This window comes from Aspergillus multicolor, assembly GCF_047715735.1.
Source record: "Aspergillus multicolor strain CBS 133.54 unplaced genomic scaffold BDW74scaffold_8, whole genome shotgun sequence".
Classification (NCBI taxonomy): Eukaryota; Fungi; Ascomycota; class Eurotiomycetes; order Eurotiales; family Aspergillaceae; genus Aspergillus; species Aspergillus multicolor.
Window position 1 is genome coordinate 472,552 of NW_027395959.1, and position 26,236 is coordinate 498,787.

At 52.9% G+C, this 26,236-nt stretch overlaps 9 protein-coding genes across 9 annotated transcripts; 5 read left to right on the top strand and 4 right to left on the bottom strand.

Annotated features, from left to right (window-relative positions):
• Window positions 1–1,101: 1,101 nt before the first annotated feature.
• BDW74DRAFT_167187 (putative sugar transporter) lies at window positions 1,102–3,138 on the top strand (the record flags this gene model as incomplete). The annotated part of the gene is made up of 6 exons (XM_073726665.1): window positions 1,102–1,393; window positions 1,493–1,592; window positions 1,635–1,638; window positions 1,705–1,922; window positions 1,974–2,524; window positions 2,573–3,138. The coding sequence occupies 6 exons, from the start codon at window positions 1,102–1,104 to the stop codon at window positions 3,136–3,138; spliced, it is 1,731 nt and encodes a 576-aa protein (XP_073585269.1).
• A 1,811-nt stretch (window positions 3,139–4,949) lies between these two features.
• Window positions 4,950–7,470, bottom strand: BDW74DRAFT_134174 (serine/threonine-protein kinase). Its single transcript, XM_073722355.1, has 4 exons — window positions 6,783–7,470; window positions 6,624–6,674; window positions 6,238–6,482; window positions 4,950–6,191 (listed from the first exon to the last, which is right to left on the bottom strand). The coding sequence occupies exons 1-4, from the start codon at window positions 7,215–7,217 to the stop codon at window positions 5,045–5,047; spliced, it is 1,878 nt and encodes a 625-aa protein (XP_073585270.1). The 5' UTR covers window positions 7,218–7,470; the 3' UTR covers window positions 4,950–5,044.
• Window positions 7,471–9,036: 1,566 nt separating this feature from the next.
• Window positions 9,037–11,942, top strand: BDW74DRAFT_134162 (uncharacterized protein). Its single transcript, XM_073722354.1, has one exon. The coding sequence runs from the start codon at window positions 9,127–9,129 to the stop codon at window positions 11,725–11,727; it is 2,601 nt and encodes an 866-aa protein (XP_073585271.1). The 5' UTR covers window positions 9,037–9,126; the 3' UTR covers window positions 11,728–11,942.
• Window positions 11,943–12,000: 58 nt separating this feature from the next.
• On the bottom strand, window positions 12,001–12,579 carry BDW74DRAFT_150643 (uncharacterized protein). Its single transcript, XM_073724046.1, has one exon. The coding sequence runs from the start codon at window positions 12,444–12,446 to the stop codon at window positions 12,159–12,161; it is 288 nt and encodes a 95-aa protein (XP_073585272.1). The 5' UTR covers window positions 12,447–12,579; the 3' UTR covers window positions 12,001–12,158.
• A 304-nt stretch (window positions 12,580–12,883) lies between these two features.
• BDW74DRAFT_150644 (putative MFS multidrug transporter) lies at window positions 12,884–14,481 on the top strand. The gene is made up of 2 exons (XM_073724047.1): window positions 12,884–12,996; window positions 13,043–14,481. The coding sequence occupies exons 1-2, from the start codon at window positions 12,906–12,908 to the stop codon at window positions 14,446–14,448; spliced, it is 1,497 nt and encodes a 498-aa protein (XP_073585273.1). The 5' UTR covers window positions 12,884–12,905; the 3' UTR covers window positions 14,449–14,481.
• Window positions 14,482–14,800: 319 nt separating this feature from the next.
• Window positions 14,801–16,054, top strand: BDW74DRAFT_176867 (uncharacterized protein; the record flags this gene model as incomplete). Its single annotated transcript, XM_073728749.1, has 1 exon — window positions 14,801–16,054. One exon carries the CDS (start codon window positions 14,801–14,803, stop codon window positions 16,052–16,054), a length of 1,254 nt encoding a protein of 417 aa, XP_073585274.1.
• On the bottom strand, window positions 16,032–18,824 carry BDW74DRAFT_134215 (putative C6 transcription factor (Leu3)). The gene is made up of 6 exons (XM_073722356.1): window positions 18,506–18,824; window positions 18,002–18,450; window positions 17,515–17,952; window positions 17,199–17,467; window positions 16,620–17,153; window positions 16,032–16,567 (listed from the first exon to the last, which is right to left on the bottom strand). The coding sequence occupies exons 1-6, from the start codon at window positions 18,701–18,703 to the stop codon at window positions 16,272–16,274; spliced, it is 2,184 nt and encodes a 727-aa protein (XP_073585275.1). The 5' UTR covers window positions 18,704–18,824; the 3' UTR covers window positions 16,032–16,271.
• A 1,030-nt stretch (window positions 18,825–19,854) lies between these two features.
• Window positions 19,855–22,500, top strand: BDW74DRAFT_134233 (uncharacterized protein). The gene is made up of 2 exons (XM_073722357.1): window positions 19,855–20,436; window positions 20,496–22,500. Exons 1-2 carry the CDS (start codon window positions 19,956–19,958, stop codon window positions 22,319–22,321), a joined length of 2,307 nt encoding a protein of 768 aa, XP_073585276.1. The 5' UTR covers window positions 19,855–19,955; the 3' UTR covers window positions 22,322–22,500.
• Window positions 22,501–25,825, bottom strand: BDW74DRAFT_134239 (F-box domain protein). Its single transcript, XM_073722358.1, has 2 exons — window positions 25,506–25,825; window positions 22,501–25,413 (listed from the first exon to the last, which is right to left on the bottom strand). The coding sequence occupies exons 1-2, from the start codon at window positions 25,694–25,696 to the stop codon at window positions 22,680–22,682; spliced, it is 2,925 nt and encodes a 974-aa protein (XP_073585277.1). The 5' UTR covers window positions 25,697–25,825; the 3' UTR covers window positions 22,501–22,679.
• Window positions 25,826–26,236: the final 411 nt, after the last annotated feature.

The following is a 26,236-nucleotide window of genomic DNA, read 5'->3' on the forward strand; positions in this document are numbered from 1 at the left end:
GTCACGGTCACATGAGCCTCCCACTGCTTACTTGGATGGCGATGGTGGCGGAGTCTTATTTCCTTAGCGCCTTGGTCCGACAGCACGGCATGCCCTGAATCAGGGCTGGCGATGTCCTCAAGGTTTCTGATCCTTTGGGTGTGTGCTGCCAGCCTACCACTACTGTGTTTGCCCTTGATTCTCCGGATCTCGAATCGAAGATCTTGGGGATGCCCCGCATTGGCGTCTGGAGGCGGATTCCTCCGACGCCCCATCCGTGAACTATTCCAGGGTCTACCGATATGACTCTACAGAGGCAGTTATAGCTCTGTACGGCCATCCTGTCCATAGCCAGTAGCGACTACCTACGCTATCACTACCGCTATTCACTGCTCTCAGAAATCTTAGACGGTACTCGGTGGAAATGACGATCGATGTTCGGTGGCCGTGAACCGTAGTCGGAAGGTGGGTTGCTGCCACTGGGTCCGCCGGCTGGCCCCATGGGCTGCTGGCACTCTGAATGGCCTGGGGGGCGATCTCTTCGTCTCTCTCTTTCTCTTTGGCATTCCCTCACGGGCTGCTCGGCTCTCCCATAAGTAGGCTGAGATCTCCATTCTCTCTCATTGTTCCCTTCCTTTTTCCTCCGATCCATCCTTCCTCAACTCTTCGCATCGCACTTGATTTTCCCCGCCTCGAGACGACGCTCTCTTTCCTGTACTCGATTCTACAAGGAAGAAGCTCATCCTCGCGCTCCAGCGTTCGCGATTTCTGTCATTTCAGGCCAACCGGACGTCTAGTTTTCAGCTTCCCGCCATCATCTATATACTATATATTCACTACTGTTGCCATTTCGAACTCTGCATCCGACCAGGCGATAGAATTCCAGCTGTACCGTAGCAGCACGAGGCCGTCTCTATCGTCTCAGCCTCGGTTCTGTGCCATCGCGCCCGCCATTTGACCCTAGCAACAATTGCAACAACCGTTTCACCATTGATCCCGAGCGACTTCGTGGTCAAACGCCCGGATGATATAGACTTGCCTCTTGCGACTGCCACCCTATCAGTAGACTGTGAACCGAGTCGGGACACGACGAATATCTGTCCATAGCAGCAAACCCCCACCATGACGCTCGGTATCAACCCCTTTTCGAAGAACGACAAGCCCGACTTTCCCGGAGTGGTCGTGCCTCTGTCCAGCGCCCCCACGCATTCGAAAAGGAATTCGGACCCGGAAAAGAAAGTAGGCCCTGATGACAATGACGCTGGAAGCCTGGACAGGTCATCCTCTGCAGAGAACGGCGTAGGCTCTATTCGCAACCACCAGCAGAGTCAGGATGATCATCTTACTCTTGACATTCTGCGCGCTGAGGTCGAGAATGATTTGGTTGCCTCTGGCCAGGACTCTGCCTATGATCGTACGTTTGATTCCGATCTTTCCTTGGGAGAGTCGGTTTTGCTTCGAAGAACCCTTAAAACCTTCACCCCCAGTTTCAGGTCTAATTTGTAATCTCCAGGCAAGGCCAAAGTAATTAACAGGGCCATCCAAGATATTGGTATGGGTCGTTACCAGTGGGAGTTGTTTTGTCTCTGTGGTTTTGGTTGGCTCGCGGACAAGTAAGTTTCTGCATCTAGCCTGGATTATCTTGTTGCTGACAGAATGGTAGTCTTTGGTTGCAGGTACAGTGACCTTGTGAGATCGCTTCACGTATCATGCTAATTGCAATAGGGTGTTGCGCTTACGCTACCGCAATTGTCCTTGGAGTTTGGCGTGGACGATACTCGAGTCCGGTTCACAACGTGTGCTCTGTTCCTGGGTCTCTGTCTCGGCGCATCTTTCTGGGGTATTGCTTCAGATGTCATCGGCCGTCGCCCAGCTTTTAACTTTACCCTCATGATAACCGGTGCATTCGGTCTTGCCGCCGGTGGTGGACCCAATTGGGTTGGGTAAGTTTTCACCTGCAGCCAATTTATTACATTTACTAAATGGTCAACCAGCACCTGTGCACTATATGCCTGCTTGGGTCTTGGAGTTGGTGGAAACCTGCCCGTTGATGGTGCTCTTTTCCTCGAGTTCCTGCCCTTCGCCTCTGGAAACCTTCTGACCATGCTGAGTGTGTGGTGGCCAGTGGGTAATCTGATCTCCAGTCTTCTGGCCTGGGCTTTCATTCCGAACTACACTTGCTCCGGAAACGGGCCTTGCAGGAAGAAGGACAACATGGGCTGGAGGTATCTAGTGCTGACACTAGGTGCTATCACCTTTGTCATGTTCCTGTGCCGCTTCTTCCTCTTCCACCTATATGAGTCGCCCAAGTTCCTGCTTTCACGCGGACGCCAGGAGGATGCCGTTGCGGCAGTGCAAGGCATTGCTTACAAGAACCGCGCCACGACTTGGCTTACCGTTGATGTCCTAAATGAGATCGGTGGCCACCCAGAAGAGCAAATACACGAGAAGCTCAGCAACAAGGAGATCGTCCAGAGATACATGTCCAAGTTCTCTCTGGAACGCATCAGAGGTCTCTTTGCTACCAAGAAACTCGGCATTACCAGTATGTCCCACTGTAAAGATCAAAGTATTCCAAAGCTAACCGCAACAGCGATAATCCTCTGGTTCTGCTGGGCCACCATCGGAATGGGCTACCCCCTCTTCAACGCCTTCCTCCCCCAATACCTGCAAAGAGCCGGCGGCGGTGAGAGCCAGTCTCCTAATATCGTCTACCGCAACTACGCCATTACCTCCATCGTCGGCCTGCCCGGTTCCGTGCTTGCCTGCTTCACTGTCGATATCAAGTACATCGGCCGCAAAGGCACAATGATTGCCGGTACGCTACTCACCGGCGTCCTCCTCTTCTGCTTCACTGCATCCACAGACCCCAACATCCAGCTCCTCTGCTCCTCCCTTGAAGCGTTCTTCCAGAACATCATGTACGGCGTCCTCTACGCCTACACTCCAGAGGTCTTCCCTGCCCCCTACCGCGGGACCGGCAGTGGAATCTCCAGCTGTCTGAACCGCATCGCTGGGTTGTGTGCTCCGCTCGTGGCTATTTACGGCGCGGGGTCGAACCCAGACGCCCCGATCTATGCCTCTGGCGCGCTGATCCTCGCTGCATTTGTGGCTATGATCTTCCTACCCATTGAGACGAGAGGTAGACAGACATTGTAAGCTTGTTGCTTATATCTCTTCTTAACATCTTGAATTTGCATCTACGTGGCTGCGGTTTAGAGCGAAACAATGAGCAAGCGCGGCATGGCACTCATATAAGAGTGTCTACGCAACATCTTGTCTTATTCACCTTGATACCGCGTCTCAGGCTTTGATATAAACGCCTCTGGAACTAGTTGCTGTTTGTTCTCTGGAGAGTTCGGAGTTATGCTATGTTTTCTTGCCTTATTTTTACCTTAGCTTGTTTAGCTTAGATGTACATATGCTGTACATGATGACTAGATTAAAAATAGACAAAAAACATTATTCGCTAATCGTTATCTCCTTATAGCGAAACTTTCCATATGCGCAGGTTATTTGATTGACTGCGCGGGAATACGTCATTTGGGCTGTGATTCGACCAGCCTTGTACGTGCACCGCACACTTAGGGATAATAATAGCTGTAAGTAGGATAACTGGGTATTTACGACATGTAAACATAGTAAAACAAGAAGCAGAGGATCTAATCATACATCCAATCTACCTAGCCACAGAACCCTCTGATGTACGAGTATGCCCGCTACGCAGGCGTGCTTCAAACTGTGTTCAGCTCAAGAAAACGTGTCCCCCAAAATCCTTCACCTACCAAGACGCCCAGGGGAGGACCGGATAAACTACTGCATTCATAACCCGCCGGTATGGTACATGGATAAATGCCTTTATAAGCCGCAACAGCCTGGTCCCGTCGAGACGACTTTTGACAAACTCATGGGCAAGGAGAGAGGGGGTGGCAGCTGGAGTCGAGTGGACCCTGCAATGACGGACATGACGGACATAACTCGATAAGGCTGATTGCTTGTCGGGACAGTGCGTGGGTGTGGGCTCTTACTCCGCGAGGGAAACGAACGGGTACTCCTACTCTGTACCCGTACAAAGCAGACACTGAAATAGATCGTCCTCCAAGCCAGTCTACTCTAGGATTGAAATGAGGGAGAGGGATGAGGCCGAGACGATGGCTACGCAGCCTACGCTACGTGACCAGGGTTCATCGAGCAGGGCAGTTAACAGTTAAGAACTGAACAGAAACAAGGAATGGACCCTGGATCGAAGCGGGACGGACCTTGATTTGTGGACAGAGAGGGGGAAGGGGAGTCGCCTCTGCCGAGAAGGCATGCATACGTACGCCGCTAGACGTTGACGTCGGCGGTGCTGAAGTCGTGCGCCGTGCAGGAGGGGGCTGGGGTTGTTCGCCAGGCTAGGCAAGAGTACACGGAATATATGTGATATGCTCGTGCGACGAGAACCTTGACGGGAGAAGAGGAACAAAATAGGATGGATGCACAGCAGCAGTCTACCAGAGTACCCCGTACAGCCATTAGTTCAGACAGACATCATAACGCTGGTCCTTTCCCAATGCAGCGGCAACACAGCAAGCTAACGAACAGGGGCCCGTGACAAGCGCGTCATTCTATGTGCACTAACTTTGCAATCGTAGCAAATGGATTCAATGAGGCAGGTGTATATTCATCAAAGTTCATGGTCTTATGCAAGCAAGCAATGAAGCAGGAAATGATAAAATGTAGAGTGGCAACTAAAGAAAAAAAAAGAACTCCAGGACTATTGCACATGTCCAACCGCAAGTATCCGTACCGTATCCCACCAAGTATGAACTCAGCATCAAAGGTATCAAAGGTGAAAAACCTCGGAAACAACATATGCATAACAACAAACGCTTAGCCGACCCGAAACCCAGAGATGAGACCAGATACAGGAAACGCCTGAACAAATGCGGGTATGCCCCGATCAACAGGACTCCCACCAGCAGAGAAGAAACAGACATATGACGTCATCAAATTCAGAGGAGAAATGTGGCCGGGCGACATCATGAGTTCGTAGACCTCATCGAAAACGCAGAGAAGAGAATATCTATATGGCAGGCTGCTCGTGATGCTTTCTGCCGCGCTTCTCTAGCAGACTGGCATTGTCTAGGCTGAGCTCGAATGGTGCCCGCGCGTTGCGAACCATGTTCTGCTTGACAGCGGCGGCAACCTGAGCGCTATGTTGACCGTAGCCCTGTTGTTGACGCGGTTGGTGCTGTTGCCGCATTTGAGCCGCATGGCTAGTAGCACCCAGGTTGGTTTGCCGCATCTTTGCCTCCATCGCCGCAACATCACCGGACTGTTGAGTAGACTTTTGCATCTTAGCCGGCGGGTGTCCCTCTTCGTTGATGGTTTGGTACGCAACTCCATCCTCGTCATCGTAGTCTTCGTTTAGTGGGTTGAGTGCCGACTGGAATGCGGCCGTCGGGTTTGACTGCCGGAAACCGCGGCCAGCCTTGCGGCGCTTGCCCTCTTCTTCTTGACGGTGGACAGCGTAACCAACATCGAAAACTTCACGCAGGTTGATGGCACCCGGGGATCGGAAATCCATTGGACGGTCCCCAGCAGAAAGCTGTGCGCTTGGTGGTGCAAGTTCGGCGGCAATAGCGTCCAAAGGCTGGTTGCGAATTTCGCGGGGTGCAGGTGTCGTCAGTGGCGGGGCATCAGAGGCAGCTTGCGTCTCCTCGTCGGACCCTCGGATCCAGGGATGGGCGAGGAATTGTTTGATAGTGTACCGCTCCTCGGGGTCGACTGTCAGAAGATGGGAAATCAAGTCCTTGGCTGACTTGGAGATGTCGTCCCACCACGGCGATAAGAAAGTGTACTGTCCACGAGCAACCTTCTCCGTAAGAACTTGGATACTCTCGTCGTAGAAAGGCGGGAATCCGCAAAGCAAGGTATAAAGGACGCAGCCCATGGCCCACATGTCCACACTCTTAGAGTATCTCTCATCCTTGACAATCTCGGGGGCAGTATAGCCAACTGTACCGCACGGCGTCATCGTCTGAGTGTCCCAGATGACCTTGGAAAGACCAAAGTCGGCGATCTTGATAAGACCAATCCCACCTGCACCTTTACCGGGTATGAATTCGCCTTCGTCCACCTTGTCTTCGTCGCCAGGTTGGCGTGGCTTCGGATGTTTTGAGGGGACAAATTCGGTAGGATAGAATAGGAGGTTCTCGGGTTTGATGTCACTGGGGAAGTTAGCTTTGCGCTTGACTGATCAGAAGGCAGTCATACCGATGGACAACGCCCGACGTTTCGTGTAGGTATTCAATCGCCTTGGCGACCTGGACAATAACATGGCGGCTGAGCTCTTCACTAAAGTACGTCAAGCGGACGATCTGGTGGAAAAGTTCTCCGCCCGGGCACAGCTCGAGGACGATGTAGTAATACTGTCGCGACTCGGAAAATTGGATAAGCTTTACGATGTTGGGGTGATCAATTTGGCGCATTATCTGGACCTCTTTCAGGATGTTCGCTCGCTATATATCAGTTAGCTATCATTCTACTGCAGCTGTGGCGTGTTTCGGTGCGCAAAGACTGAGCGGCGTAGGTTTAAAGAGTTGAGGCGACAAATGTCGATGATTGGGTGTGCAAGTTGAGTGAGGGGTGTTATAGCGCACCTCGGCGGCTTTTGGTTTCTTTTTGAAGTCGGGATGTAGGTGTGCGTTTGACTAAAAACCAAATGTATTGGCGAAATAGTTCGCGACAGAGGGAAACGGCAGTGACCAGGGGAGGACTGGGGCAAGAAAGCAAATAAAGACAAATCGGGGTCGACCTACCTGTGTGCTGTTCATCTCAAACTTTCGAACCACCTTGATGGCGACTTCGCCGAACTCGCCAGTGGTATCCTTGGCCCGGTAGACGTTGCTGAAAGCACCATCTCCCATCTTCTCAAGCAAGACGTAGCGTTCCAAGCCCGGATAGTTCGGCATCTTGGAGCGATTTGTCTTCTCTTCAGCGATGATCTGCTCGATTTCGGCTTCGCGAGCCCTCTTGCCGGAGATTTCGGGAGAGTCGCGTTGAGATTGGGCACCACCCATCTTGCTGTCAATTGCGTCTAGATTCCCAGCAGCGGGGGAAAATTGACCCTGGGGCTGGCGCTGTTGTTCAGCGTGGACAGCAGAGACGTTGGTCGTGGGCTCTGCATGGGGGGTGACAAGGCGGGCTTGTTTCCCATGACGTATGAAATTTTTTAGGCTCTGAATTGTGCTCATGGTAAGAGAGAGAGGAGGGAGGCGCGAGGGAGAGAGAAGTAAGTCGAGTCAACGAATAAGAGTCAGAAAGTGAGCAGGGGAGGAAAGGGAGAGGGGGAGCAGAAGAAATGAGGAAATGGAGCGAAATGAGGGAAAAAAGAGGAGGAGGTCGAGGAGGCAAGGCAAGGCAAATGATATGATGATGAATGATGGCTGAAGCTCGGGGGGAGTCAACTTGGGAGGAGACTAAGGCAGCCCAAGCAATGACGTGAATGGCTGGCTAGCTTTTTCCTTTCTTTGTCACCCAGATTTTCTGCACTGGAAATTGTCTCTGAATAAATACTCAGCTAGTCTTGTCTACGGACTGCGTCTGAAACTGATACCCCGCCAACGGAGCCGAACAGGAGATTGCGGTTGCGAGACGGCAAAGCGTGAGGGCAGACAGCGAACCTTAATGGTCGGAACGGAAGCCGTTTTGCTTCAGTCAATCAGAGGCGCCAGCCGCCAGGTTTGGAAAGCAGAGTGATATGCCAGAAATCGGCGATGGTGGGGAATTGGGAGCTGTGACTTACAGGAGTCGGCCACTCGACCCTCGTACCCGACTGCTGCAGCAGCTGGGAAATGACGGAATGGCGGATCACGACGTCAGACGCAGAGCAGCAACGGCGCCCTTATGCTATCATAAGCTCGTCTCCTACTATATCTACCGACCACACTATCTCTGCCATCATATCAACAATTATGAAGGCATCTCGTCATTGGTTTTGGAGGCAATGACGTCGCCTACGATCATGCATGACTCAGCAGCTGGGGTTGGGCTGGGCAAACTACTCAGAGAACGACTCTAGAGGAGTCGCTGCCTGGGTCTGATCTGGTGACCAGAGCGCTAATTAGCCTACAGAGTCAGTAGGTGTAGTTATATCTGATGGTTTGCGAATAAGATACAGGAGAAAACCTGGAGGATCTGCTATGTCAGTGTCATGAGGCTACTACAGTAGTGGAGCGCACAGTATTGCTCCACGTGACAGGCAATTCTCGACGAACAGGAGATTATCCTATCCAAGATCCATCATGATTAAGTCCGAGGGTTACTCCGCAGGTGAGTGAAAGCTTTGTAGATAAATTCTTGGCCCATAACCCTCTGGAGGATATTCTGTAGCTGAAGGATGATCCCGTGATCTGTCCCTCAGGAACCATCGTTACGGAGCCCTGGAGTACGGTGGGCACTGCGGCGCTGGGAAACTTCCCAATTTTCATCTCTGCAGCCTCATCTATCTATTAATAACACCGCTGATAACGTTCGACTCCCGAGTGGACTCAGGAACGCATTGCTTTTGCCTGCAACGTGGAAGAAGAACCCGCCCCGTCTGTTTGCTGTCGTCGACGCCGTCACTACCAAAGGATCGCTTGCTGCGGTCAGCGCTTGGCTCAGTCCACCACTCAGGGTTGCATCTCCCCTTCGACTACTCCAGAGTATGAATGATCTGTCCCTTTGAATGCCTTTGGTCGACTTTGATTCGTTTGTTTGCTACTTGAACGTCGGCTGCTTTGTGAGACGCGGGCAGCCAGCGGCTTCGTCGTCCATCGGCTCGTCTTCACTTCCTTGCGTCTCGCCCTGCACACTTCATCCAACCTGCATCCGATTCATCCTTTACGACAGGGGAATTCAGGGAGGATTCCGGCGGGAGATACCAAAATTCAGAGTACATTCCTCCCAGCTTCAGTTGAGGTCAAGGTTTGGTCTCGACTGACGCCCTGTTCCGCTATGCGCCCTCGCCGACTGGTCCCCTCCAACCTCTTTTGAAACGACTTAAGTGTCATGATCTTCGACTCAATTGACACTCGCAGCTATATGTGACGGCGCCGATCCGTCTTGCAGAATTTTTTTATTTTTTTTTCAACTTCATCCGTCGCGGAGCTCGTCGCTAAAATGCCCGGTATCGAGGTCGTTCCCTCTCCCGCCTCGCCAGAACACCCAGATCGGCCGCTCTTCAAGTCCCACAAATCGCTGCCTCGTCGGACAAATACCAATCATCGTGGTGAAATCCCTCAGCCGTCACCTCCGGAACAAGATGGCCACTTCCCAGAGGGCCTGCCTCTTACGACCGCTCCGATTCTTCCTTTAACACCACCCGGTGTCACGCACGACGAATCCCCGACCGGGGCAGACGCGCAAAAACCGTCACTTTCTTCACACTCGGTCGTTACTGTGCTTACGCCATCCAGGCCGTCACATCCTCCGACTCCTGAGACAACACCTCCGCGAGCTATGGCTTCAAACCGACCTGGGCTGAGTCAATTCGGGTATGTCTCGTCCTCATCGCGGGCGGAATCTTTCAAGACGGCCTATGAGACGATATCCGATGCTGAAACTGTGACCCCTCGTCCGTCGCCGCCATTACTTTCGCGCTCTAACACGCAGAGGAGTACGAAAAGCACGAAAAGCAAGTCCGGAGTCACAGCCACCGCAGAGGGGCAGTCACCTAACCTTAAAGGTTCGCCGCACCCAAAAGCCGCGAAAGGTGTTGAAAGGCAATCTCCAGCTTCGACCGATGCTTCCCGCAAACAAGGACTTGCGGATGGCCAGGCCCCAGAACTACGTATCAAGCCTACGCGTAAGAAGCCGAAGCAAACTAGCAACATAACAGATACTGGTGTCATTGATGTCGATGCCCCCACGCGTGGGAGAGGAAGCTTACGGGACCGTGTGGCTCATATGCAGCAATCCGAAGATAGCCAAGCGTTGGATCAATTCCGTCAAGAAATCGGCTGGCCCTCCGGCGATTACCAGGTGGAAGACTCTCGACGCCTCTCGGGAGTATCAACCACCTCAACGGTCGAAGCAATGATTGTTGATAAACCCCAGCCAGCTCGACGGGCTCTGCGACATACAGAGAAAAGACTGTCTCTGCGCTCCGCTAGTTCGCCGATCACAAGGTCCGAGCGCACGTCTATTGCATCCAGCTTGGACCTGCAGCGCCGCCTGAGCCACAAACCTGGTCGGATCACAGAAAACGACCGAAGGAGCATTGCGTCGGAAATTTCGGTCTCTGGGAGTTCGACTCTAGGCGCCTCGCAGCAGCACGTGGATGTCGTGCCAGTGGTGGTAATTCCTCAACGGCACTCGTCGCTCAAGGGTCCTTCGAGTCTACCAAGCAGGAACCCGTCTATATCGCGCTCTGGACGGTCCGTGCATGCATCCACCGTACCAAAAATCCGAGCTGGCTCGCTGGATCTTCCACGCCATGGAAAGCGTAGCGTTTCTGATCCGCGTACTAGTAATGTTTCGGCGGATGACCGTGGTCGTGGAATGAGTCGCCCACACATTCCTCCTCGCAGCTCCTCACTATCCGCGCCGACAAGCCAAAATAATTCTCGAGCGGCTTCCCTGACTTCGGAAAGTCTACGGAGCCATAATCTCGCAGTAGAACAGACTTCCAAGAAGCGAAAACAGCCTGAATTGAAGCCCTCTCCTGTTCTGGATGCTCCCCGACCAGACAAGCATGAAGCTGCTGAGGGTATTATGAAAACCCAGTCGATTGTGATTGGCGTTGAGGACCTGAGCTACCTGCGGCCGCCGTCAGTACCCTTTACGCCACATTCGGTCCCGTCGTCATCGCCTGGTCCATTCGAGATCAATGAAGTGAGGAGGGTGGCCATCTTCCCGCATAACAACGAGTCATTATTGCTAGTCAATCCGCACGGACAGAGTGGCCTTCGAGGGCAGTTACGTCAGACTGAACCACCCCAGCCACAGACGCCGGACGACACTCAACAAATGGCGGACGTGGACTCTCCATTGCGAAACCCCCGACCACCGCCGAAACCACCTGTTTCAACATCCGCAGGGGACTTTGTCAATTTTGACCAGCTGGGTGGGAAAGTGGTTACTACTGAGATTGTCGATGGTACTAACCGTCGCTCCAAGTCCAAGAGACAGCCGTGGATTGCCCGACCGCGGTCCGAGTCCTTCAACTCGTTCGTGCGGACCCTTTCGCTCAGCTCGGCCAAGAACCCTAAAGCCGGCGAGGACATTGACGGACGACTGCAACCGTTCTGGCGCCCACGCCGATTCTGGGATGATTCTCCTGAATCAATGTCACCGGAGGAAGACGGTACCCAGTCGCGAGGTCTCAAGCAGCCTGACGAGGTCATTAACAACTCGTTAGGAATGCCGCAAAAGCGGACCGTGTTGGACGGCCCTTCTGTGTCCAGTACCCGCCCTGGCCCCAGACGGCGGATTGACGGTCACCACCGTGCCAACAGAGAAGCACTTATGGGAAGCCGGATTCTCTCACCAGAGGCTTTGTACTCTCAGACCTCTCTCCGCCAACGCCATTTCCCAGCCGTGTCATGGTGGCGACTACGATTCCGATCTGGGATAGCGCGATCCCTCCACTGGCGCCTTCGACGCTCAATGCAACAACGGGCAGAGGGTAGGCGCGAGGTAAAGCGCGAGCGACTCAAGCAGAGCATCGGTGAGGCGGTCCTGATGGACTCGAGCACACAAGTCCGAAAAGCTATATCATGAAACCAACCCAAATTTCACGAGACACGACTTTAGATTTCACGCGACGCATTACGATACACCTATACTACGAATGATGATCTTTGATTTTTCTGATTTATGCACGGTTTACTCGGGCATTTTCTTTGGCCTCGATGGAGTGAAATGAATTACGACAGGATGGGATGGAAATGAAATAAAATCATGCGATCTCAATGACGACCGTGACGAATATGATGACTTGTATCATATCCTTACCTTAGTTCTATAGCGATGCGATCAATCTTTGCGAGAGATTCCGTCCTCAGCCCACTACCGAGCCAAGTCGTATGTCTCAAGGCATCCAAAGCTCCCCCAGTACGCATATGCCCCTCTATCCGGCCATCCGTAAAATCAAATATATGTATACCATCACGTCATAAATCACGCCCCCATCAAGGATCAGATAGCAGCCACTAAGCCCACTCCACCTTATCCTTCAACTTCTCCCAAAGCGCCGGGTCCAGGAACGGCTGCGGCGCCGCCGAGAAATCAGCCTCTGTCCGCTTATTCTCCTTCTCTTTTTCTCTCTTCCTTGACTCGTCCGTCGGCGCTGTACTGCGGAGTGTGAGTGTCGGGGCTGTTGCGATCGGTTTGAAGCTAGGCGTCGCGGATCGGGTGAGAGGGCGCTTGGATGGAATGAGGAGCGTGGATCTCGCGCGGTGTGATGTGAAGGCGTTTGGTGCTTTTTGAGGGTCCTCCATGGATGTTGCTGGGGTTAGGCCGATGGTGAGAGAGGTAGGCTGTTGTAACTTGAATGAGATCAGAATTCCGCCTTTAATGCGGAGGATAAGATAGACGGAGACCCACTGCTGGGCTAAGATGAGGCTAGTCTGTAAACGGCTAGTGCCTAATGTATATAGATTAGGGCTGTCATCAGTCGAGGTTGAGGATTGCATAGGGAGCCGCGAATGTGAGTGGGGGACTTGGAAATAACATGGCCTCCGGTATAGATATGCTTAAGTAAAGACAAGATAATAAGAGCGGGGGCATTGTGGTGGTCTTGGTATCCTATTAGGAGAGCAATGGAGTGCGCGGAGTTGAGGAAGAAGGGGGTGGGATCAACTCCGAAAGGGCCGGGGTTGAAATCGCCACTTTCTACTTAATGAACCCTCAAGGGCCTCGACCTTGACCCTCTGAACATTCGACCTGCTGTAAACAACATGGATTCCCGGGCTCCTGAGCCGCCATATAGTATTTTCGACAAGCGCCAAAAATGGCTGATCATTGTTCTCGTCTCTACCGCTGCCACATGTATGTCCCGGCATAATACGTTGTAAGCAAGTTGCTGACCTAACAGTCTCCGGCTTCGCATCCAACATCTACTTTCCAGCTCTACCAACAATTGCCGATGACCTTAACGTCTCTCTCGAACTAATCAACCTCACAGTGACCACGTATCTAATCTTCCAAGGCCTCGCGCCCAGTCTATGGGGTCCTGTATCTGACGTCAAAGGCCGTCGAACCGCATACATCGGCACCTTCATCGTCTTCGTCGGCGCATGCATTGGACTCGCCGAGACCAAGAACTACGCCACACTGATTGTGCTGCGATGTCTCCAGAGTGCAGGCAGCGCCAGTACCATCGCTATAGGGTCGGGCGTTATCGGCGATATTACCACACGCGCTGAACGTGGCGGGTACATGGGCATTTTCCAGGCTGGCCTGCTGGTGCCCGTTGCCGTGGGACCAGTCATCGGGGGCGCCATTGCTGGATCCCAGGGATGGAAGGCCATCTTTTGGTTTCTGACCATCTACGGCGGTGTTTTTCTGTGCCTGCTGATTCTGCTTTTACCAGAGACGTTACGGTCCAAGGTTGCGAATGGTAGCCTCACACCAAATAGTCTAGTCACCAAGCACCCGCTAGTCGTCTATCAGCGGACGACGAAGGTCGAATGGCAGCGTGCGCCGGACAGCCAGCCTGCAGGAACGAGGAAGATTGACCTTCTGGGGCCCCTGCGCATGCTTCTCACCAAGTCCGCCGCTCCGATCATCGTCTTCCTGGCTGTGTGCTACACCGTCTGGCAGATGAGCATCACGGCCATGTCCTCCCTCTTCGAAAGCCGGTACGGTCTATCCGAGATCCAGATCGGACTCACATTCATCGCGAACGGAGTCGGCTCGATGGTCGGCACCCTGATCACGGGGAAGATTTTGGATGCCGACTATCGGCGCGTCAAGGCCAGCTACGACGCGTCCTTTGAATCTGACCCCGAGCAGTCAACACCTCAGGCCGAATCCGAAAGAGAAGAGAACTTCCCCCTCGAAAAAGCCCGGCTCCGACTCATCCCTATCTTTTCTTTCGCGCAATGCCTCTCGATTATCCTGTTCGGCTGGACAATCCAGTACGCGGATAAAGTGCACATTGCGGTCCCCATCATCTCGACGTTCATTACGGGGTGGACGGTTGTTTCGACGCAGAGCCTGATCATGACTTACCTTGTTGATTTGTTTCCAGATCGCAGTGCGGCGGCCAGTGCGAGCTTGAATCTGGCTCGGTGTTTGTTTGCGGCTGGAGGGACGAGTTTTGTGGTGCCGATGATCAATGGTGTTGGTGTGGGTGTTGCCTTTACGATTTGTATTGCAGTGCAGATTGTTGCGTTGGTTGGGCCTTGGGTACAGTGGACTTTTGCAGCGGGTTGGAGAAGAAAGGAGAGGGAGAGAGCAAGAGCGAGAGCTGAGGAGGCTGGCGATGGAAAGCAGTGATCCTGGGGATTTGTGCATTGGACAGTGGATAGCTTATGTAATAGATCTAGACTATAATAATACACTTTATACATTCTCAGCTCCGCACTCAACTCCGCCACTCCGGCGTCCCGACCAAATACCGTTCCAATCCAACTACATACTTAAAAGATACCTACAACCAGAATCTAGGATGCACACAGCAAGATACTCGACCTCCCGCCAGAAAGCATGTCGGCAATGCTCCAGCGCCAAAGCTCGCTGCGAGCGCAGCCCCGGACATGGGCCATGCACAAGATGTATGCAGCGCGGACTGCAGTGCTCAAAGGCGCCTGCAACGAATCCTACAGCTCACCATCATGACACGACAAACATGAGTCTTGACATGGCACAGCCGCCCAGTCCATTCTCAATATCCGGATTGTCGCTCGCAAGTCCTGGAAGTGTTGAAGGGCTGCTAAACAGAAACAGGGACGCAAATACTACTAACCCCAGAGCTCATCCTCAGCTGCTGGGATCTCCGCAGAGACAGAGCACAACTGCACCTGCGCTATTGGAGGTGCCTCAACCAGCTCCAGATTCAGTCTATACCAGCCAGGAGTATGCCAGTTCAACGACTGCATCTATACCCCATAAAACAGACAGGCACGATGATGCCCTCGACTTCTCAAACCTCTCCCTCATCTGCCCCATCAACGCAGACGATATCAAGAACCGCTGGATCCAGGCATACATCCCCCTCCCAGGCCAAGCAATCAAGAAGTACCCTACGGGAGTGAGCACGTTCATCTACCGAACGCTCAAGTCATATACATCTCTTGCCGTGAAAGGGCGCGGGTCGCTCCTCCCATTCATCCACCCAAAGCAATTGACCACAGGAGGAGAAGCAAGCTCCCCACTAACAACATGCCTAAGCGTTCTCCGCATCTGCGCGAACTCGAGCACCTTCCCCGGTAGCAAGATCGCCGCGGCGGGGATCCTACGACGCGAAATGCACAGCTTATACAGCGAGCACACAACCCCAACCAACAGCTTAAGCGAAGCCGGAGACAGAGACGGAGACGGTGACCCTTTGACAGCTCTAGCAACCTTCCAATCCTACCTCCTCTACACAATGACACTCTTCTTCCAGCTCGATCTGCATCAAACAGGAACATCCTCCCTGCGCGCCGCAATGACAAACCTGCAAGACCTCGCCTGCACCAGCGCAAGACACGGCCTCCTCTGCACCGCCGAGTCCCCTGCACACCGTACCCGCCCCCGCTGGGAAGAGTGGATCGTTGCCGAGGCGACCCGCCGCACGCTCTTCGTCATGTACCTGTTCGACAGCATTCTCTCGACGCAGGAGGGGCTGCCGACCTTTCTGGGGGTTGAGTTAAGGGGACTTCCGGCGCCTGCGGTGGGGTTGCTCTGGCGTGCGGGGTGTAGGCGGGAGTGGGAGGCGGAATATAATTTGTTTCTTGTGGAGTGGGGTGGGCAGGGGATGTTGAGGATTGAGGAGCTTTGGCCAGAGGATGTAGGTGATGATGAGAGGGAAAGAAAGAAGGTGAGGTTTGACAGGTGGGTGGAGGGCTTGGATGAGTATGGGACTGCGCTTTATGCGATTATGCAGTGTACGCATGGATGAAATAGGGATTGTAAAGAATATTGTGTATATATGTTAGTAATATAAGTCATCAGTCGTATAACTAGCCCGAAAAACAAGGCTCATGCGCCAACGCCTCACACCTATCCGGCGAAGATGCCGTGATACACCCATTGGTATAGTAGTACAAAGAAAGCCAGCCCAAACACAAGCGCCAAGTAAATCAAGATGATGAATAAAAGAAACAATGATAAAAGTATTATGCAATTCCCTGTGTCTCCATGCCAGAAACGGAGTATGGATACGGCAGGTCTACCAAGCCGTCAAGGAGCCAGTTCAGGGGATCAAAAACCTCATAGTTCGGCTCCATGAAGCCGCTGGGCAGGGCGCCAAGGTTGTTTGCGGGTTGTACACCCATGCTGGACTGGGGAAGGAGAGCTGGAGCGAGACTAGGGTCGCCAGCGGCAAGTCCGGGTGAAGTGCGTGGTGGCCCTACGGACGACGAAGCGGAAGAGTCGGCGTTTGAATCGGGGTTCGTTGGGTTCTTGAGGTACGCTGCGATAGATTAACAACCTAGATCAGGCTTGATTGCATCAAGGGTGTTTACCTTCAATGTTGCGGCCCTTGGTCCGCGTATCCTCCCGCCAACGCCACACCGAGTCAAATAACAGAGACATGCTCATGCGACATCGTACCTTGAGCATCAAGGAATCGTCCATTTCAACATTGTCGGGAGGCGCCTTTGGAGACGGTGTGCTTCCAAGCTTCCACATCTGAGCTAGCACTTCGGCGAGTCGCTCCGGAAGATCATTTGAAATCACCGATGCGCTGCGGATAGCCCAGATGGTACGGTTGAAAAGGCCCTTGGCGTAGTCCATGTCAATATGCGACGCAAAGAAACTCTTGCAGAGCTTCAACAGAGTACAGCCCCCAGCAACCATCATTTGGTAAATGTAATATGGCGTATACGAGAGCATCGGCCCGATCTGAGTCTGTAGCTTCATTGCAGCTTCAAGGAACGTGGTAGCTGCGAAGAAGAGGGAAAGAAGCCGTTCGCGGTAGTCTTTGGCAGTGAAATCGTCAAAGAAAGCAGAGAGATGAAGGTGGAGATTCGATGCGCGCAAATACAGATCGGTAACATCTAAAACGGTTAGTCAAGCTTGCAGTGATGACCGATGGAACATACAATCGTTATGCGGCTTCAATACAGTCTCCAGCTCATCCAAGTCTCGCGAAAGGAGAGACGTTAATGTAGACCGCTCTTGACTACCGCACAATCCAACGGGATCTCGGCGGTTGGTGTACAAGGCTTTCGTGACCTTGTCGCAAAACTTTTCAACGTCAAGCCTGTGCCTGATGCTTTCGGGAAGCTTGAAGTTCGGGTCCATCGACTCCTGGGATGACAATGTCCAATCATACATTGTACAAGGCGGTTGTCCATATCCCGTTGCAACCCTAACAACTGTTAGCCAAGCGCTGCAAGAACATGATCGGTCGCATACCGTTGCGCAACTATATTGCAAGTAGCCCATGTTCGGACTTTATCTCTGAGCTCTTCCTCTACAAGCTCCACTCTGTATTTGCTGAAATCTTGCGTATGTGACGGCCGGTGCAATCCAAGCTGCATGGCAATCTGTATCATCAAACCACATAGCATAAATGTAGGATCCGAAGAGGTGCTGCTCGTAGGAAAGGGCCAACTGCAGAGCAGACAAAGCGCTTTCACGACATGATAGCTCTGTGGGACGTCTGCCAGCGTACTCCAGACCAGTCGTGTTACCGGTCCAGCCAATGAGTTTAGGAGGTTTTGATCAGGTTGGTACCGCCGAGCGCCAACGCTAATAATGGTCCAAAATATCAACGGCGAGACAGTATAATACTCCTCAGGTGATTGCTCGCGGTCAAGGAATGGTAGGAACGGGTGGTAGTACGTGAAGAACCTGGTCCAGTTAGCACGCTGACTCGGCACGATGATCCTCCCCAACCTACAGATCAAATAGTTCTGTCACCCTCTCTGGAACCACTGCGACATCTTCGATGCGCTTGAAATGTTGGTTCCCGTTCCTCATGAAGTTCGAACCGTCGTACCCCGAGCGCAAGTCGAGTAGCGAGGCAACAGCTTCGTGTGATCCCATGAATTGATCTGCCGTCGACATGGCAGACGGTGTTTGGTAAGTTCTGGCCGGGCTGACTTGATTGGATAGGTTTTCCTGTTTCGGAGTCTGCTGTGCCGAAGGAAGATGCGATTGTTGCTGCCCTACTGGCCCGGATTGTACGCTCGCAATCTGCTTCCTGAGCTCGATAATCTCCCGTTCCATTTCCGCATTGCGACTTCGTTTCCCAACCCGTTTGAAGTTAGATTCGATTTTGCAATCAAGTTTCAGTCGGCGACAGCGGGAACAGTCCATCCATGGATCTTGAACTACATCACATCGGAGCTTCAACCAGAGTCAATCGTCAAGTCCAATCTCTAAAGAGCGCAAACAGACTCACCTTTTGCTGGCGACATTCATTGCAGGCCCGCTTGACTGGCTGTCTTCTTTTCTCGTCGCGAGTCTCGCCGTCTTCAACATCATCGATACTGCCGGGTGAGCTGTCGAGCCCCGCCATACCAACATTTCGCTTCCTGGCCTGACCAGCGCCATCAGACGCAACGGCCGGCGAAATAGACGTATGACCGATACCTCCCATCACGGGGCTGGTGACAACTGAAGCATTATTCCGCGGACTTGGCTTGGGTGTGATTTCTTGCAGACTTCCGTCTCCAATTCCGCTGGACGAACCTCCAAACGACGCCAGACTGGACTATGAGGTGAGAAGATAGTCGACTGAAGATAAATTGTTCGAAAAAAGGTGTGGTGGTCGATCTGGGCTTGCTCGATGACGATAAGTAAAAAGCATGCGACTTGCGAGGCGAAAAAAAGTCCCGGGGAATGGAGTCACGCCTTGTCGAGCTCCACGGGTGGAACTGCCAATCAGCACCTGAATTGACAACGCAGAGCTACTGCAGATTTCCGACTCCAACGCTCCAAGTCGACGTCTCACTTTTCTTCTTCGGTCAGTGCGGTGTCGGTGGGATGATCCGGAGTCCTGGCACTGCTCGATGAGTAACAGAGTCAGGAATCAGAGGCGGGGCCGTTAAAGTCACGTGCTAGGTACACGTGACAGGCACCGTCGCTCTATCCTCGCTCCACTGGACCCTCTTGTACTACTCAGCACTCGCCAGTGTCCAGGAGTCTCATTGTAATGCCCCTGTCAGCCTTGCTTCGTCTATACTACTGAGGCAAATTAGCACAATTACACCTGCACTGGGTGGCGACTGCCCGAACAGTACCAATGTTGCGCTGATTATCTTGATCTAATCTTGTTGCAGATCACTTGCATCATCGACTATCCTAGTGCTAGTACCCACAATGGGTGCGCACCTAAGAAGCTTCTATACCTTCCAGAACACCACCCAAGGCCACAGTTTCCATAGTTGCCCGTTGGCGAAGCAATATTATTCCCAGGATCATGTATCCAGCCACTGACGTCTGCAGCGTGGCAGTGAGGAGAACAATGCGCCCGGAACTTTACCTGGTACTGGTAGAAGGCATAAAAGCTCCGGGGCTGTGTCTCCTGTGCCCGAAGGCCGTTCCTTGTCGCAGGCGAGGCTTAGCATTTTGGCCAAGCCGATCTCTAGCCGGTGTCGTAATACTCCAGGTCATTGAGCAGGTAAGACGCGGGGCAACGGTGCCCTGAAGATCGATTCGCCTCGTGACAGTGCATTCGGCTGTCATTGCCTTTCTCAACCCGCCGGGCATTGCGAACCTTACGGGCTGGCTGGAAAATCAATCCCGTGGGTGAGTCAATAGCGACGCTGGATATAAAGGGCAGAGAAGACCCTCCCAACTCGTTCATCGCCTGAGCACATCCTATCAGAAATCCTAATCTCTACATCACAATGGGCTTGTTAAGCAAAACGATCAAGATTGAAGAGAAACTGTCACAAGACAGTCTGCCGGCATATACTCTGACTCCAGACCAGCAGCCAGGAGTTCCTCAATTAAACTTGGCTCAGAATGCGGGACCTGCAGCCTATACGACTGTCACTCACTCTGAATGCATCGCTCATCTCAAATTTCTCGCAGCGTTATCTGATTTGCGTGATACGGTAACGAGCATTCCAAATATCTATGACATACCAAATCCCGACGCAGGAGGGTTTGGATCTCATATCAACGAAGCTTGGGCTCTCGTCAAGGAGAAGCGGTGGGCTGTCTATACGGCCAAGGCTGTTGCGCGTTATACATCCTGGTGGAACGTATGCGTTCCAGCATCTCGCCCGCGGCCTACTGTCCAGGAGATTTCTTCCTCTGAATTCAACAATATTACCGTCTGTGATAGTCCCTTGAGCTGGGCCCAGAACGAACTGCCTCCATTAGGTTGGTCTTCACCTTTCTAATTCTTGGTGGGCCGCCCTGTTTACTAATGATCTGTCTAGACGTCTTGATGGTTTGGCATGCACATATGCTCAACCCTAGGGCATTCCTTGAAGACTGCATTCGGCATGGAAAGATCAGCTTCTGGTCAGCTGGGTTTCCATGGGAAGCAATCAATGCTTCCATCGACGACCAAACACTGGTATATGACGCCGGAACCGAGGCAACCGCGGCCTTTACCAGCAAAACCAACGGGCAATGGGATAACCTTCAAGACCTACCATTGAAGATGATTGACTGTCCCAGTTGCAGCCATTCAAATTCTACACCCTGGACTCGCGGGAGGGTAACTCTTCCTCTTGAGAAGACATTTGACAGCTGGACTGGTTACACGGACAAGAATTTTGGAATATACTGCAGCCAGTGCAGGCTTAGGATCACTCACGATACGCTGCGTGTCCAAAAGTTTCGAAATGATGTCAATGATCTTTCGGATGGGGATCTTCCCATGCCAGGGACCATACTTAACTCATGGGGCATACCGGAACCCCAGAGCGCAACGCGCCGACGACTGCAGCAAGCGAATTTTCCCAATCGGCTGCTTCAAACGGCCAAACGTGATATTCGTGAGTACATGAGATCGACCCTGTGGGTCAGCCCTAGCGTGACCATGCTGCGCGACTACCTGGGGGCCTTGGTGCAAGACAAGGAGGTCATGCGTAGAGCGAACCCGACCAGCGTTGGAACGTCCCTCTATAAAGACGAGAAAGTTGCCTTTCGTCGCATGATGTCCAGATACTGGGACAACAGCTCCCAATTCGCGCTCGACCTCGTCGGCGCGGTCGTCCGCCAGGGAGCCTTCATTAATAAAATGGATAGCCTCGACTGGCTGCACTCACCAACCTTAACGGAGACTATGCTACGCCTAATCCGAAAGTACGCCGTCTTCTTCCAGATCATGGCTGGCAACCCAGGTCACATGGCCGTACCAACCCTCGACGTCGACCTCGCCTGGCACACCCACCAACTCACGCCCGGCCGCTACTTCGAATTCTCCCTACACCGCACCAAGCAGGACGGCCGCTGCCCAATCTTCATCGACCACGACGACAAAGTTAGCGAAACAAAGCTCTCCGATGGCTTTGAGTGGACCGCCAAAATGTACCGCAAGCTCACGGACGGCGGCATCTACAGCGAATGCACCTGCTGGTACTGCGAGGCCACCCGCGGCCCAGACCTTCACGGCCGGATGCACTTCCCAACCTCCTCCGGCGCAAAGGCCCGCTCTGCAGCTTCCAGCCTGCATGATGATCCGTCGATCTCCTCAGACCCAGAGAAGAACCCGCACATCTCCGCGCACAGCGCTGTCAAGACGAAAAATACGACCACAGGGATAGACCCTAACCTGTTGAAATTCCTCAAACTCCGCTCCGACTACGAGCGGAGCCGCCGCCGCGCCGATAAGCGGAACGGAAAGTCTCCGCCGGACAATGATACCAAGGGGAGACGCGACTCAAAGTACGACGCTGACGCGCACGCCGCGTATCCGCTCATGTGGGGATATCCCGTCTTCGTGCCTTACTATGTGCCCTATGGCGGAGACCCTGGTGTGCATTGTGATGCGTATGCTGCGGATCCAAGCTGCATGAGTCTGCAGGCTGGGCATCCTGGGAACTGCGCCGCTGGTACTTGTGGAGGTGCTGTTGCTGCAGGAGTATGTGGTGGGCATGGTGCTGGGTGCAGTGGCGGGTGCGCTGGTGGTGACGGCGGAGGCGGAGGCGGCGGTTGCGGTGGAGGGGGAGGGGGTTGCGGGGGAGGAGGAGGAGGAGGCTGTGGCGGAGGTGGTGGAGGTGGTGGAGGATGCGGCGGAGGAGGAGGGGGTTGTTAAGGTTGAATGTGTGCACGATTTTGCGAGATGACTTGAGCGTTTGTTGTTTGTTTGCCAACCCCTTCGTTCTCTCCACGAGATCAGAATGGTCATTCATGAGGAAAATTCCGCGCTTAATGGTAATAATGAAATCGATCTTATACTTTCCAACCTCGACGCTATAAGAAGCCACAAGCGAGTGTCCAACGGGTATCTACAAAACATAAACCCATGCAAATGATCAACATCTGATAACATTGGTTCCAAGAGAACAGGTATATACCCAAGGATGTATTCAAGAAAATAGCCAACATGATAAAGAATATGTAGGTGGACAATATACAGTAGAAACGAAGAACTGTTAATCAGAAGGGGTATTTCACATGACGGCACACTTGCTTCGCTTCTTGCTTCTCTCGTAGATAGTGCGCTCATTCCACTCCTCGATGCGTCTTCGCCATTGCTGTTCCGGCGCAACGGACTGTGCGCTGGAGTGTGTAGGATCGGTAGATGCCCGGCGGTTGCGGAGGGCTGCTGCTGATAAGGGTGGTTGATAGTCATATGATTGGGTGCGATCATGCTGTCGAGCGCTCGTATGTTGGACTGACGTTGGTGTTTCGGGGCTCTCTGGTATAAGATGTTCCGGGATAAGGTTTGGCGAAGATAAAGAGTAGAGGTAGTTGTTCATTGCAGGAGGAGTAGGTGGTACCGCCGGCATAACTAGTTGAGAATAGCTAAATTGTGTGTGGCTTGGAACTTGAATAGGCGCAGGTTGGGCTTGAGCCTGTATTGTTGGAGCAATAGGATTTACCAGCATTGTTCCATTTGGCGCTGCTGGTACAGCAATAGGCACCATTTGAAAACCCTGTGGATGTGCCGGTACCGTTGACTCGTTGACGCTACTAAGAGGTTGAGTCTGAGAGCTCGAGCCTGCTCGTCCTCGGACTAAGCTAGTATGTCTTCGGTGGTGACCAGAAGTCGAGGTCTCCCCAGCGTTTCCTCTCACTCGTGAAGCCAAACTCGAGCCCGTGATAGTATTCAGCCTGTGTAATGAGGGTCGAGATGAAGATTCTGATGAGAAACGAGTTGAAAGAGACCTTCGGAATGACTCCGCTGCATTCTGACCGTATCTTCGCGTTGGAGGAAGCAGACTCCTTCTCAGGTAGTCGGGAAGAGGTGCGTCTGCCTCGCGCGAATAGGGAGGAGGTGGGGGAACCCAGTTATCCGCATCGCTTTCGTGAGGAATCTGAAAAACGGCAGGAACGGTGGAATCTTGTATCGCACGGCGGGTTTCTTCAGCCACTCGCCTACGATTTGCGGCGGCAGCAGTAGCAGCACGCCGTAATGTGTCTTGGGATCGCGGTTGTGTGTTGTCGTAAGGACTATCCAAAATAGGAGGGATCTCACCGTCCGCAACTTCACTTGACGAGGCAGAAAGATAAGAACTGTTTCTGCGGGGGCGAGGACGGTTATTCGAGCTGGCGGCCGGATACGACTCGCGGTTTCCTCTGCCGGTACTCCCGCGATGTACACGAGTTCTTCTCCTTTCCAGCTCAACTTCAGTGTCTAAACTGGAATTCGGTTCACGCAGCAACACAGGCTCTGCCTCGCCGATCTCTATGATGAGTTCTGTCGATTCCCCGTTCGTGGCCGAGCATGCAAAGTCTAAAAGTAGTATCCGTCCGCCGTCCAGAGGTACGTCTTCGTCACCAAAGCTGGCATTATCGACGCCGCCAGGAGCCACAGCGGCTAACCTTCGTGGTTGCCCAGTGCTATAGTTACGCCTCACCCAGTGAGCAGCAGTGATGCCGGCAATATCAGTTACCCTATGACCGTTAATGAGTACCTTTGGTCGTGTTATGGTCTGCTGCAGTCGGCTAATGTTGGTTCCCGTATCTGTACCGACGGTCGACTGGCTCTGAGCAGTTCGAGGTCGTGCCTGCGCTTCGCTGGCATTTGGCGTCACAGGAGCAATATCAAGTCGATCAGGAAGACCGTAGACCCATACCCCGGAATCATGAAACCCCAAAGCAACAAGTTCGCCCTCGCAATCCGCAGAGGCGAGCATCATCGGAGGGTGCTCCTTAATCGTATCTTCAGACATGGGACTAGCAAAGTATATTGTCCCGGAGCTAGACTTATTAAGCCCAGTGGCTCTAAAAGTACCTAGTTTGTTGTCATATCCCAGAATCCAACTCCCTTCACCTTCTGTATGTGATGGCAGCAGACAAGCATAACTATAATTGTGGACAACTTCCGGGAAAAGTATTTGGGTAGTCCACATCTGAACTTGGACATCCTTGACGGAGATCTCGGGCTCCTGCTCGCCGTATAGGGGTACTGTTATAGTAACCAGGCTTCCCGTTGAAGGATTATCGGAAGAGCCCAGAAGGATGACTCCGTCTGACGAAAACGAAAGGGAGTCCACCCCTGCACAGCGAACGGCCCTTCGCTCGGTTGCTAAAGCCCCCTCGCCGACGGCGTAGACTTCAATCATATCATTGTACGCAATAGCAAGAACGCTACCAGCCGGAGAGAGAGCCAGGGTACGCGGAACGTCGTTCAGTTTGAGATTCTGAATAAGCTTGGCTTCTGCGTTAGAAAGGGTGTAGATGTTGACCTGATGACTTGAAGACACAACGGCAAGAAGCGAACCGTCATCCAAAATAGTGGCATGCAGCGGGCGCCTCAAAGTTTTGAGCTCATACTTCACGGCTGGGGGGTCCGCTGCCACATCAAGCACGACAATGCGAGAAGAGCTGATACAAAGGATAAGTTGACCATTCTGTGAGAAGGCAAACCGAAAAGCTTCGCCGCGAGGGAACGCCGTCGACGAGCTCATTGAGGTGGAAATGAGTTTGACCAGAATTTGGTGGGGGCGAAAAAAGACATCGAACCCATTGCGCCTGATTTCAGAAAAGAATTGCCGCTTGAGAATAGCCAGATCACCGGTTTGCGTCCGGTCAGCATCGGCAGCTTTCTGCGACAGTGCAAAAGATGGGCACTGGCACAAGTGATGTCCATATAACAGGGGCGAATTGGATATTCGCCGCCATTTTCGGTTCAAAAAAGCCAGCGATGCGAATGTACTTGCATCAGCTACATGGAGAATTCTGCACACTGAGTCAAAAAATGCTAGGGTTTACATGGGGTCTCAAATTGAAGCCCTAGCCTCGCAGCTGTAGGAAGGCGAAGCAGAACTTACTGCTCAATCACAGTCCGAGGCAGACGACTGAACGGAGTTCCTGGCGTATCCCGGGGGGCTGGCGTCCCTGGGGCCTTTTTGGGCAATACATGCGACTCTGTGGTTTGGGGTTGTTGCGTGGTATCGGACTCGACGAGCGACTCGCCATCACCAAGTCGCTCTGGCGGAGAGGGCCGGACATCCTCCTCCATCTTCAGTCGAGGTACCTGGGATATATAAAAGGCATATCCGATATCAATTGCATGCACGCATGGTCTTCAATGTCAATCTCAGAGAGAAATCAGGGGGTGCAGGTCCTGTAAAAGTCAAAGGTGCTCGCTAGCGACATGGGCAGGTGGCTGTGTCGCTTCGACGGAGATCTTGCCCGATCACAAGAGGGGCCGCTTTATTGGCTCTCTACTCTAAGCCCAGTTGCAGCAGCAGCGCATCCCCGCAGGGATTTCAAACACACTAGCACGGCCTGACACACGATTGGGATGAGAGGCGGAGGCCGATAGCCAAAGACTGCGGATTGTCGAGTCGCGAGTCGCGAGCTGTGGCCAGGCAGAAGCGACCTGGGGTTGATGGTGTCCATCGTTCATCGTTAAAGGCCGATATAAATAAAAGGCACGTGGTTGGCCAGGGCGATGACTCAGCATTCTCCCCCACAGCTTTTGTCTTTTGGCGGGCGATAAGAAAGTTCCAGTGGTCCAGGTCCCAGAAAAAGAAAAGAAACGAACTCTGCTGCTATT

Bases quoted from the DNA above. Each gene is read 5' to 3' on its own strand.
- BDW74DRAFT_134239 (XM_073722358.1), bottom strand. From the start codon at position 25,696: ATGGAGGAGGATGTCCGGCCCTCTCCGCCAGAGCGACTTGGTGATGGC. The intron at 25,414-25,505 runs GTAAGTTCTGCT...CTCAGTGTGCAG, and splicing joins CCTCGGACTGTGATTGAGCA to AATTCTCCATGTAGCTGATG.
- BDW74DRAFT_134233 (XM_073722357.1), top strand. From the start codon at position 19,956: ATGGGCTTGTTAAGCAAAACGATCAAGATTGAAGAGAAACTGTCACAA. The intron at 20,437-20,495 runs GTTGGTCTTCAC...TGATCTGTCTAG, and splicing joins GAACGAACTGCCTCCATTAG to ACGTCTTGATGGTTTGGCAT.
- BDW74DRAFT_150643 (XM_073724046.1), bottom strand. From the start codon at position 12,446: ATGGAGGACCCTCAAAAAGCACCAAACGCCTTCACATCACACCGCGCG.
- BDW74DRAFT_134215 (XM_073722356.1), bottom strand. From the start codon at position 18,703: ATGGGAGGTATCGGTCATACGTCTATTTCGCCGGCCGTTGCGTCTGAT. The intron at 17,468-17,514 runs GTATGCGACCGA...AACAGTTGTTAG, and splicing joins TGCAATATAGTTGCGCAACG to GGTTGCAACGGGATATGGAC. The intron at 16,568-16,619 runs GTAAACACCCTT...AATCTATCGCAG, and splicing joins CAAGGGCCGCAACATTGAAG to CGTACCTCAAGAACCCAACG.
- BDW74DRAFT_134174 (XM_073722355.1), bottom strand. From the start codon at position 7,217: ATGAGCACAATTCAGAGCCTAAAAAATTTCATACGTCATGGGAAACAA. The intron at 6,675-6,782 runs GTAGGTCGACCC...TTTGGTTTTTAG, and splicing joins TTGAGATGAACAGCACACAG to TCAAACGCACACCTACATCC. The intron at 6,483-6,623 runs GTGCGCTATAAC...ACTGATATATAG, and splicing joins AGAAACCAAAAGCCGCCGAG to CGAGCGAACATCCTGAAAGA.
- BDW74DRAFT_150644 (XM_073724047.1), top strand. From the start codon at position 12,906: ATGGATTCCCGGGCTCCTGAGCCGCCATATAGTATTTTCGACAAGCGC. The intron at 12,997-13,042 runs GTATGTCCCGGC...CTGACCTAACAG, and splicing joins CGTCTCTACCGCTGCCACAT to TCTCCGGCTTCGCATCCAAC.
- BDW74DRAFT_134162 (XM_073722354.1), top strand. From the start codon at position 9,127: ATGCCCGGTATCGAGGTCGTTCCCTCTCCCGCCTCGCCAGAACACCCA.